The sequence below is a fragment of the Rhinoderma darwinii genome, chromosome 1 (assembly GCF_050947455.1).
Source record: "Rhinoderma darwinii isolate aRhiDar2 chromosome 1, aRhiDar2.hap1, whole genome shotgun sequence".
Classification (NCBI taxonomy): Eukaryota; Metazoa; Chordata; class Amphibia; order Anura; family Rhinodermatidae; genus Rhinoderma; species Rhinoderma darwinii.
Window position 1 is genome coordinate 236,783,462 of NC_134687.1, and position 12,777 is coordinate 236,796,238.

The 12,777-nt window shown below is 36.7% G+C and overlaps 1 protein-coding gene across 1 annotated transcript in view; it reads right to left on the minus strand.

Annotated features, from left to right (window-relative positions):
* LOC142741564 (fibrillin-2-like) overlaps positions 1–12,777 on the minus strand; it is a 142,329-nt gene that overhangs the window by 47,700 nt on the left and 81,852 nt on the right. The window contains exons 6-8 of the mRNA XM_075850960.1: positions 7,946–8,143; positions 2,927–3,052; positions 56–181 (exon numbers count right to left, since the gene is read on the minus strand). Of these exons, the coding sequence (XP_075707075.1) occupies positions 56–181; positions 2,927–3,052; positions 7,946–8,143 (450 nt within the window). The remainder of the gene's footprint in view (positions 1–55; positions 182–2,926; positions 3,053–7,945; positions 8,144–12,777) is intronic.

Here is a 12,777-nt window from a genome sequence, read left to right on the forward strand (position 1 = left end):
CCCTGTATAAGAGAGTTTTTTTTTTATTAAGGTCTCTTCCTTCTACCTAGCTTACCAATGCAGCGAGACCCATCCAAGCTTGTGGTATACCCTCTAGGACATATGCAGACATAGCTTCCGGCGGTATTGGTACACTCCCCTCCATCACACGCATTAGGGATTGTGCTGCATTCATCAATATCTGTTAAGAGAATATACAGTATAAGATGTAAGGCATGTGTATGTAACAAAAAATACCCATAGTCTTAATCTAGTAGTAATTATGAAAAAGTAACATAGATCATAATCCCATTTTCCCATGATCCCTACAGTCTTTACGTGTGAAGCCAGCTCCAGGATATCTGTATAAGTCACAGTATATTAGCGGCACATTTAGTAAGTTCCTATTGGCAGCAAAAGAGTTAGTAGTGAGATCAGACATTCAGACAAATCTTTGTGTGTGAAGCAGACGTGTTTTATGGTCGTCTAGAATGGATACCACTTTCTGTTTCCTAGATCAACCAGGCTCTGAATAGCAGCCAAAGTCATTAAGTTGTTCATAGCTTCTTCCTATCGAATGGGAAAAGCAGTTTCTAGTAACCAGGACCTATGGATATATCGAAAGTAAGCAGCTAAACATATGCCAGATTATTTTAGATAGAGTATGTATATTCTTATATTGTGGGCTTTACTATAAATCACTAGAAGAAGACCTGAAAAAAACGAAAAAATAAATACATTTAAAAAAAAATGTAAGTCTTGGGTATCAGTAAATTAATTTGGAAGATGAAGAAAAAGGGAGATAGGAAGACAAAGTGTTGCATATGTGTCACATTTTAGTATTAGCCTTCTAAATTGAAGGGAACGACAAACATTTAGCTAAGGTTCCCTACACATTTCCTACACAGGGAGTACTGACAGTAACTTTAGTCAAGAGTTTGATAGTTTTCATTGTCTTTTTGTCTAGTTTTAACCTCATTCCGACATTTAACGTAACTGTATGTCATGGCTGGGGAGGGTGAGTATGGAGCGGGCTCACGGGCTGAGGCTGCTCCATACTCAGCGGGTGTTAGTTGTATGTTACAGCCGATACTTTACTGGAGATATTAAGGCAGGGTTTAATAGAAGCTAGTAAAAACATACAACAGACTGCAACACATAGGTATTGCAGTGTATTGTACCAGAAATCAAATGATCACTTGTTCGAGTTCACTGACTAAAAAAAATGCCCGAATTGCTGTTTTTTGGTCACTTCAGCTCCCTCCAAAAAAATTGAATAAAAAGTGATCAAAATGGTCGTATGTGCCTAAAACTATAACTCACACCGCAAAACAACAAGCCCTCACACTGCTCCATCAATGGAAAAATAAAAAAGTTATGGCTCTCAGAATATAGCAACACAAAACAAAATGTTTCTTTTAACAGATAGTTTTTTTCCTTGTAAAAATAGTACATCATAAAACTATATAAATTTGGTGTCGCCATCGTATTAACATGTCATTTTTACCGCACAGTGAATACTGTAAAAATGAAACCCAAAGGAAACAATGGAGGAGTGGTTTGTTTTTTTTTCCATTCCACCCCACAAAGATTATTTTTCCAGTGTCCAAGTACATTGTACAGTGTCCATGCAATCTATGGTACATTAAATGGCTCCATTACAGATGACTACTTGTCCCGCAAAAACACAAACACTCTTCTGACTATGTCGCCGGAAAAATAAAAAAATGATGGCTTTTGGAAGGCAGGGAGAAAAAAAGAATGAAAAATGACTATAGTGGCAATTGAATTAGGAATGTAAATAAAAAGTCAATATATGTTAAGTAACAGACAATGAAGCTGGACGATTTTTATAGATCATCACAGCTCTAATGTGGAAATTGCAGGGAAGTTATGGAAGACTTTCAACCCTCATGGTGACAAACAGGATGATCTTTTAGCAGCCTGAATATATAGTAATGACAAAGTGATGTAAGAATTGCCCTGGCTGAGCTTGAAACAAAAACTCCAGAAAGTATGCCAAATTGTCAATAAAGTGTACTAGCTCTGCTAAAAGGACAAGCCACAATGAGCACTCTGACTAGTTGGGGGATCTTACATTATATGTGAATCCTAATGGATACTTGCCAAGCACTTCCTTAGTCCCTGTTATTCCGTATTCATGCATTTAATACAAGCTATGGCGTTTAACTTCTAAATTAAACTTTTTATGTATGTATTATGCATTTAAAAGTTCTGTAGATTCATTCATTTTTCTTCTGACACAAGAATTCTTCTTTCCTGTGGGTTGAGGGTTAATGGTTGCAATGAATTATCGCATAGAACAAGTCTTGCCTCACAATATAACTTGGTTCATCACACATCAGTGTAACAATTAGGTTTTTGGGCTAAATAAGCTAATGTTAACTAAAATATATAATCAAATATGGATATGGTATTGTGAGAAAACTCCCTTGCTAGTTGGAAAGCCATTAGGGTTATCCACCAAACTGTTATTTTCTAGTAGATTATATTCAACTTCGTATTATATTATTTTCATTTTACAGTATTTAGAGAGAATATTTGCTGTGATTCCCAGTTGTTATAGTATTCTGTGTAGTAGTAATGTTAAAAATTTAGAAAATAAGCATACCCTTCACATCAGATAGTGTGACCTTGGTCTAAGAATGATTCGTAATCCCTACAGTGAAACTATTCCCTTAGGGGTAATGTTCAAATTAATACATGATGGCACAACGGTGCGAGTATGTGTGTGTTCGGATGACTTCATCACTTTGAACACACGGGTGTTCTAAGAAATCTTTTTAACATGTACTTATTTATGTTTGTGTTTATAACCATGGAGAATTGGCACACTTGTGTAATACACATAGAGTGTTGCGATTGCAAAAATTACATTTCTCTACAACGCGTGACTGCAAAACAATTTCAGGAGAAAACGTGTTACCTTCACACTTCTGTGAGGTCTCACTCTGTTTGTGTCCAGCTGGGCATTTACACTCGTAGGATCCCACTGTGTTGATACAGTTACCACCTTGGCACAGACCAGGTATAGCTTGACATTCATCCACATCTGAGAAAAAAAAGGACATATTTTGCTCAAATAGATCCACCAATGCATCTTTTTATGCTAGGATGTCTTGGTTTTAATAAATGTAACAGTGAGACCATAGCAGATAAAGTAAAAGAGGGAATTACAATCTCTTTCTGCTAGAAGGATTCCTTGTTTTTAAGTTGATCACAGGGAGCCCGGCTGCTTAAATAAGCTGGAATCTGTGGGGAAACCTGGCAGTAACTGTTTCATTTTCCTACAGCACCGCCACAGGGGAAATGAAGCACTACAGGTTACCCATAAAAATCAATGGGCTGTCCGTCTAGTGCACAAAAGTGCTGTGTTCTGCAGTGTTCTTTGTTCTGATAACAGATGAGGGTCCTGATCAGGGGGTCATAATAGGGTATTTGAAATCAGGTTCCCAAACCAGACAAACCCTTTAAAGATGCATTATACAATCATACATACATACATACATACATACATACATACATACATATACAATTATACACGATCTAAGTATTCTTACAAAAAAGTAGGCACATCATGAAACAAATAAATGCAGCCTATTAAATGCAGGTTTAGGTTTAGAGACTTGGATAGTATGATCGGACTTTTGAGTCTTTCATTGTAAACTTGCTTTAGAACTTATTACACTAGAGACACAGCTAGATATGGTCCTTTCTGCAGCCAAAAATATAATGTTTGTTGGAGAGAATATAAAGTATAAAGTAAAAGTAAATAGGGAAACTGGACTTATTCTTCCAAAGATGCAATTGTAAAATTTGGTTCTACACAGGATCTGAGGACCAGTGCATTTGGAACAGTTGAATATAACCAGATGTGGAGAACACCAGCAGGATTAAGTTTTGGATTACAACCTCAGCCAAATCTTGACTGCTTTTTACACAAAGGTTTCTCTGTTTGTAACCTTCCACTAGAAAATTAAGGCAGGGTGTACTCATTAACTACAAAATTAACATGGTCTTGTGAGGCTCAAGACTTTCTGTACTATGTGGGATTATCATTATCCCAGGGTTCCTTTCAAGGAATCACAGTTAAAATTAAAAAGTTATATATCCTAAACTTTTGGAAATATTTATTTCAAAAATAACAGTGGTGTTTGGATAATATTAGTCATTATAGATAATTTCCTATTACAGTACTTAGAGGTCAAACATATCAGGATTTTCTCAAGAGTAAAAAGTGCAACAACTGCTAAAATGACAAAGAAAATGTATCAAGAAACTAGCTGTAGTTATGTAGTCACGAAGCTAAACAATGCTAGAAACCTAACTGAAGTACATGAAAACTTTATTGGAGACCTACTGACCTCAAGCTACTACCGTACTAGTGTAATGAGTTCACTAAGCCTGAGCATCCACGACAGGACTGACAACTTCCACCCCTCTTTCTTTTTCAGATTAGAAAATGTTCTACCTTGCCAAACCTAATAGCAGCTATGTTTAAATGTGTTACTGTACTGTATCACTTTATCAAACTACAGTACTTGGATTTAAAAAAAGATATATACAGTACACAGAAAAAAACTTTGGTCCCACAAATGCCGGAAAACATAATTACTAAAACCTGGTAATTTCAATTCTGATTGAGAGCGTGTCTGACCCTCTCTGATGGCTATGCCCATTTGTGAATTGAATATATGTAAACTTGTAAAAGAATTTTGGCAGCAGTAGAACCCATTAACATAAACATAAAGGGGCCTATGAGACAGGAATGTCTGTGACAATGTTTCTAAATCAAAAATTTAAGACACATTTGGAAGCTCAATACCAAAATGTCTTTACCAGTATTACACGACTCCAGAATACAAAATGGCCACAATCTGAAACTCTACTAAGTAGACATAAAAATTTCTTACTAGAATAGGAACAAATAAAATAAAAGAGAGAGGGGGGAAATTTATTCTTAGTTTTTCAAAACCCCAAAACAGACAGGCTTTAGAGGAATGGAGCGGGGCCATAGAGGCTTGATAAATTTACAATAATTATCGCCAGAACACTGGCGTAAAATATAGCGCACATCTATGCCAGCACCTAGCTGCTGCAGATTTAATTCTCTAGCACACAGACCTAATTTATTAAGAGGCATGCACCTCTTAATAAATTAGGCACATCTTACTCCAGCCTTTATATATATATATATATATATATATATATATATATAGATAGATAGATAGATAGATAGATAGATAGATAGATAGATAGATAGATATAGATTAAGACTGGCATGTGAGATGCCAGTCTTAATAAATCCCTCCCCTCAGATGTTTTAGGTGTAAGAGGAATTATCAGTAATATTATTAGTTATAATCATTTTAAAAAATAGCTAAGGTATATCAAGCAACAGACTAAGCTATTGCTTGCTAGTTAAACAAACAGGACTACCAGTCAGTGACTGACTAGCAATAGGGCCCAAGTGATGTAGTGACTAGCAATAGGCATTCAGTCATGGACTTACTAGCAATAGGGACCAAGAATCCACTACATCGTTATCCAGTCATGGACTGACTAGCACTAAGGACCAAAAATCCACTATATCATCATACAGTCATGGACTGACTAGCAATAGGGACCAATAATCCACTACATCATCATCATCCAGTCATTGACTGATTATCAATAGGTACCAATAATCCACTACATCATCCTCCAGTCATTGACTGATTATCAATAGGTACCAATAATCCACTACATCATCCTCCTGTCATGGACTATCTAGCAATAGGGACCAATAATCCACTACATCATCATCCAGTCATGCACTGACTAGCAATAGGGACCAAGAATTCGCTATATCATTATCCAGTCATGGACTGACTAGCAATAGGGACTAAGAATCCACTACACTCACTCTATGGCCAATTCATTTGGAAAAGTCAATACTGGTAAATGTCTAACCCGTGGAAAGTCTAACTTCACAATTTATGCTTCTTTCCAGAGCATAAGCTTCAGGCAATGTGGTACATGCAGATAGCCTCTTGTCTGCTATCCAATATATTTTTTAATCATTATAGCTGTAATGCCTGGATTTTTTTGGTGTTTGACATAAGTCTAGACCTGTTCTATTACAATTCAATCCTTGCTGGTGTTACACAAAATCTATTGTATCCTGTACTTCCAACACTACCTACACTTTCTGGTTTTTATTGGTACACAACAATTAATGTGGCTGTATGCCAGAGGACCTGCTAAGTAACAGATCTTTATGTAAAGCTGCAAAATCCTATACATGCTTATTCTTTTCATTCATTTTTTTACCTATTCATTTAGATTTTTTCCTATGGCAAGCCATCTTTAGCCTTAAAGTTATCATAAAGTGGGGAAAAATTGGAGCTATATTTATTACAATCTCATCCAGTTGCCTGCTACTGTATTCCGCTGCGGATTTTCCATCTGCAAATCTGGATGGAAAATCCATGTAGACTTAGCCTAAAGGTCTTTCTTCAGAGGAAAAATATCCTCCTTTGCCTCACCAAACATTTTTTAAAGGAAAACCATTATCTGGAAGAGGATCTAATACTGTATATGGTTTTGAATTTATCAACAATCTCTTTGTACTTTTAAATAGCTATGACCCTCTATATTGCAACATCACACATCTTTAATGCTTTGTATGAATAGACCAGGGGTGCACTACCTGCAACCCATGATGCCATTCTATGCGGACCCCAGCAATCTCTGGCACCCCCATATTTGGACTCCTCTCTTTTCGGCACGCTTGGGGGAAAGAGATGAGGTGGAGAGGTGGCTGTGCATGAATTTGGTTCTCTTTATTAACCAGCCCATTTTGGCCCTCCCTCTGTAAATCACTGCAGGGATAGGAGGTTTCTACAATCCCGGCCGTTAGAGCAGGTACTTTGCTGTCATAAGGAAAGCAAAGAAATACAACCAAAACACCTTTTACACATTTCTTTAAAATATGTCATATTAGGATAACGGGTCCCTTTTGAAGCCTTCATGACTTTATGACTTCCATATATAAAATAGACATGTATTCAGATGCTCAGCTTCCTTGACATGATTTAATTTGCATGGTATAGTATATAAAGATGTATATTTTATATTAACATTTATTTTCCATTTGGTCTTACTGTACATGCATAACATAATTTTAATATTCATCTACATAAAAATAAGGCTTGGGCCTGCTATTTTCTTGTCTATGGCTTAACTGGTAAAACCAAAGGCTTTAGGTGCAGTCACACAGAGTCAAACATCCATTCCAGGTGTGTGATTATTGACCGGTTTCTGCCACTCAGTAGGTGGGGGAAGGAGAACTCTAAACAACACTCAATTTACTTTGATTAGTAGAGCAATTAACTTCATATTTTTCTAAGACATCCCAAAAGTTTGCGGTTTCACGTGGATTTGATTAAAATCGCAGTAAATCAGAAACTTTCCTGTTTGGGAAAATAACAGCAAAAACTCATGTATTACTTGTTTGACTTCCCTTGCTTTGTCTGTTATAAATTAAATTCTGCATATAAGGCTCTGTTCACACTAACGCTGTATTCTTATCTGTTGGGTTTCCGTTGCTATTTGATTAGTCAATGTCCGGAATCGTCGGGTTCCATTTAAAATTTAAAAAAAAATCTTGGCTCTGTTAAGAATTGAAGCCATGAAGCTGATGTCAACAGAGCCTAAATTAGATACTGTACATGATATCACGCAAGTCCCACCCACTTAATAGATTGGCCCACCCTTTCAATTACAATTTTGAAATGTTAATTTGTAATGATGATACTAAGAAATGTTTAAGAAATGTATTTGGATAATAAGAAGAAACAAAAAAAAACTAATAGATAAAAAGATAAGCAAAAATAAAAGGGGTTTTAATATGGGGAAAGTTTGTAATTATATTTGGTAATGTGTGATGTTTAGCCCATTTTACCTTGGCAGGCTCCAGTTCGGATATTTGGAATAAATCCCCGACGACATGGGTGTGGTTGAGCAGGACACATTTCACAGGGGTGACCCCAGGCACGTCCAATGGTAGCGCAACACAATGTCTTTGTGCACACAATACCACTGAGCTGTCCTTGACACATTTGGTTGCTGATTTGTGTGAAACATGGTCCAGTCCGGTAATCTAAAAAAGAGAAGACAACGACATTAGTATTTAGTACAACATAGATTTAATGGCAGCAGCCAGACTACATTGATTTGGTGAGGGCAGCAAGTCCCACTAAAAAGCATACATTTGTTTCATCACACTACTGAACATCAAAAACTGGGCCACAAACGCTGGGGTTAATGATTTGTTATAGTTTTGTTAGGGAGTCTGTGGACATAAGATGTGAATTATGGAAATAAATAGCTACGTAAAACAAATAGGCAATAAAAAAAATGAAATGTTCAAGTCTACATTTAAACAAAAGATTTTTGAAGCCTAAATGTAAAAAAAAAAAAAAAATGTCTGTTCCAACAATATATGTTTGTCAATGTGTGGTACAACAAAGATCATACAGCATCCAAATGAAAACCAGGAATATATTCTTAGTACGAGTAAAATTTCCAGAAAAGTTTTTTTGGTTGAAGTGTTGGAAAATTGGAAAAACGTAATCTTCATTTGGATCGAAGGTTTAAAAATGATCAGTTTTAATCTTACAAAACAAAACAAAAAATAAAGTTGGCTCCTTATACAAAAAAAAAGTCTTTCCTTACGTAGTGTATAAAGCAAAGAATTATATCTCCGACCTGATACCATGTTACTGAGTCTTTAATACCAACACTTTCTAAAGCTCATGGACTCTAGCCAACAAAAACATCGGTAATTTAATGACTAGGAAAAGATATAAATGTAAGTAAATGGTATGTCTCGTATATATATTTTATTTTTCTTAATCAAGGGAAAGGAATTTTAAGTGGCTGTTAGACATTTCATTTGTCGTACGTCTAGTAATGCAGTTCCTCTTGTCTTATGAGAACTTCACGGAAAGGAGTTAGTCTAAGCAGGAAAGGCCCTGGAGAAAACTAAGGGGGAGGGGGGCTTGTTGCACTTTCCTGCTATCAGTACACCATGGAAGCAATTCCCAGGGCTGTATTAATTGGGCAGTAAAATATCCCAGATGTAGTGGAGCAATTCCCTCATAGCTTCCCTCCCCTTTCAATCAGTGTATAACGCTGAGCTTATGCCATTTAAAAACTATGGTATAGGAATCTGTGACCATGGCTAGGCTCCTAAGGCATACAGTGGGCTAGCACATCTGGGATCCTTCAAGTATTCTAACACTAAAACATCATCAGGAATGCATAAAGAACTGGATATTTGGGCCTCAAGAAGACTGACAGCGCATTCTGTCACAGAGTCTATTGTCTAACAATATTTCTAGATCAATCTGTAGTATTGGTTTACCGAAAACAGTGCCTTCTAGATTAGGGCTTCTGAAACATTTTGTTTTGGGCCCCACCAGCTAGGGCATGGGATTGACTGGAGCCTTATCAGTGATCAAAGTCCATGCCAAAAGTAAAAAATATTGCTCTGTTTATCTTCCAGCTTAACAAGCAATTGTGTTGCTACACCAAAGCTCGCTGTAGCTAGGGAAGGGAAAGTGCAGCAAGAGAAATCGGCATATGATCACCCTGTCAATACTGCCTCCCCAATGGCACCTCATCAACAACTGGGGGACACCTCACCTGATAGACTCGTCTCACAGTTTGAGAAAAACTGATCTAGACTATCTGTTGCATTCTACATTCTACACGGAGATTTATAGATTTGCCACTTTTTGCTATCACATAGGTAAACCTATTCATGTGAGAAGACCTATTTTGTATAGGACCCCTACCAATTATGTTACACAAAACATCATTAACATCAGTGGTTTCAGTAGTCGCTTTGAAGATAAATGGTAAAGGGATCTTTAAAATTATTTGATTTTGCAAAGTAACTTTTTTGATAAAAACTTGATTTTTTTTACTGTACTCGATCTTTTTACCACAGTACGAAGTGCAATAAACCTTCATGCTATGGATAGGGGTACGATGCAAACAAGTAGGGAGAATTTTAATATCTGCCTGGAGTACGGGGCGAAAGGTAAAACGTAGGTCAATGCACAGTCTTGCTTGCCCTTTTAGTTACACCACTTTTCTCATAGATGATCTAGTCTCTTTCAATGAACAAGTAAAGCAATTTAACTAAATGATACCCTTTAATAACCATTTTGGTTTTACATTTCTTCAAGGTCAGACAGAGGTTTGTGCATATTTTTCGTGTTAGAATGCCTGCATGTACATACTTTCAAGGAATTCAAAATGACAATAAAAACACTAAGACACAATATACTGTAATTTATGTTTCTGTCTACTTTCTATATGTATAATAATGGTGTCTCCATATGTCCAAACACACTCTTCGACAACTTGAAAGGACACTATGAAGTAAGTGTGGCTTGTTATTGATGGAAATCAGACCCGGAGTTATTTGAGCTCTGTATGACATCAGGGCAATTATCCACGTCTTTGTTCTGGAGTGTAAAATAAATACACTGAGGGCTATTTACATTATGCAGGGGCAGATCAATCAGCATTCATGAGCCCCCAGCAATAGACGAGGAATAAAATCATCTGTTACTGATCTTTACAACATATTTCCATGTGCACAAACATTTCAGTTTGTATTTGGATCATCGGCAGTCAGCTGGGTGTCCCTCATGATACAACAGATATAGTAAAATAAATCTAAAACAATCCTACAGAGGGATGATGGTAATGGATTTCTGTGTAAGGATTAGGTGGTTAGGTAGTAGATTAAAACATGTTCTCATCATGGACGTCCAACGTTGGATGCATTGTGTCTTCTGTAAATGCACAAGCATTGTCGATTCCAGCCCACAACAGGCAATGATCGGGAATGAGCGTTCAAATGAACGCACGATTGCCCGATCTTTGGCCCATGTAAAAGGGCCTTAACACCACATTTAATCGTAGACATCTTTATCAGTGTTGACACAAAATCAATATATATTTTGACAGCACAGACAGCCAGTATAATTTACAAGGATACCTACCCACTAAACATAAATATTGTAGTTAATTTGCCAATGTAGTCAGTCACCATGGCCTAATAGAGGTAAACCAGACTAGTACAGGTTGTCTCCTGACTGTACTTACAACCAGGGTAAGAGGCCAATCATTGTACTGTATATTAGTTTTATGTTACATAATTATTGCTATTGCTCATTTGACATGCTCGTCCCTACTAGTCTTTCTTGTGCTCAACTATGGTAGAAACAATGTAGACAATGGTCTGGACGATCCAGTGTCAAACTAATGCACATGACTGTAGTGGATATGCGGGCTGCAAAACCTTGGATCCATTGCAGTCCCTTTGTTCGCAAACAAACTTTGCTGGGCATTTGTTGTGTGTCATCAGGGTTTACGAATCCGCAACAAAAAAAACCTGATGTCACCAGTTTGCGTAGCCTCAAATCCAGACTATAAAACTACTTGTCCTGAGTTTTTGCGGCCTGGATTTGCGGCCCCACACTTATCCATGAACATCATGGTCGTGTGCATGGAGTCATAGAAATGAATGGGTCTGCATGCTATTACACAGACAAAAAACTAGAGAACATAAGGATTTTTAGAAACACTAATAATATTTGCATAGTAATTTAGGGGATTTTTCTGATAACTAATTGTATGACATATTAATTTGACATGTTCTAAGAAAAATCCGGTATTAGTTTTCTTGGAGAAATTACTCCCCACAGAGTGCCACCGTGTCAATGTACTCCATATTGTATATATTCAAATCATCTTACTCTTTAGCAAAGTATGAAAACGTATCCAAAGTAATATATTTGTCAAGGTTATTAATGGCTTCTTTATAAAAGGCCATTTGTGTTTACTTTTAGTGCCACTTTAATATGATGTGAAACAAAAGTTGAATGAGCTCCAGACATAACGTGCGGGTACAATATATAAGTCTATACTGATAAACAAGCCAATTGTTGAATTCTATTAGTGCTATGATTGTTTATGGTGGATGTTAAAGTGATATAATTTGTACGGGATATCTCCTTGGCTGCAGTCTTGTATTTTATTGCTCTGTAGATGTGTATGACAGTAATAAAGGATTAGTGCGCAGTAAATGTGTACAGGATATTGGCCAATATAATCATTTACATACAATCTATCATTTACAATATACATACATTATAAACATGGTCCAGTCTAAACAGTTTTGAATCTATCATTTAATGATATTCACATACTATCCTTCATTCTATACGCAATGGTTCATGCTATGTTTAAAGAGGCTCTGTAACCAGTTTATAAGTGCCCTATCTCCTACCTAATAGGTGCTTTATCAGTTTTTTTTTTTTACTTTTATTTTTGACCAAGTTATGATCCTTTTTAGTTTTATGCTAATTTTATGCTAATTTGTTCTAAATGCCACGTTTTTTACATTTCACCAAGTGGACGTTGTAAATAAAAATGTATGACGCTGACCAATCAGCGTCATACACTTCTCTTCATTCATGCCCTTGAACATCAAGTCCCGACATAGTGGCACTTGTAATCAGCACATCGGGGGTATTAAACATCATTGCATGACCGAGACAAAAGGTATGTGTAGAATGCCCTCCCACGCCCCTTTATTGCTCTACCAGCAGTTTTGAGGCCTCAAAACTGCTGACAGGTTAGAGTAACAGTGGTCAAATGACAATTTTGGTAGGATTTGCTGACAATCTAATGTGTATAGGGGCATCCCAACAG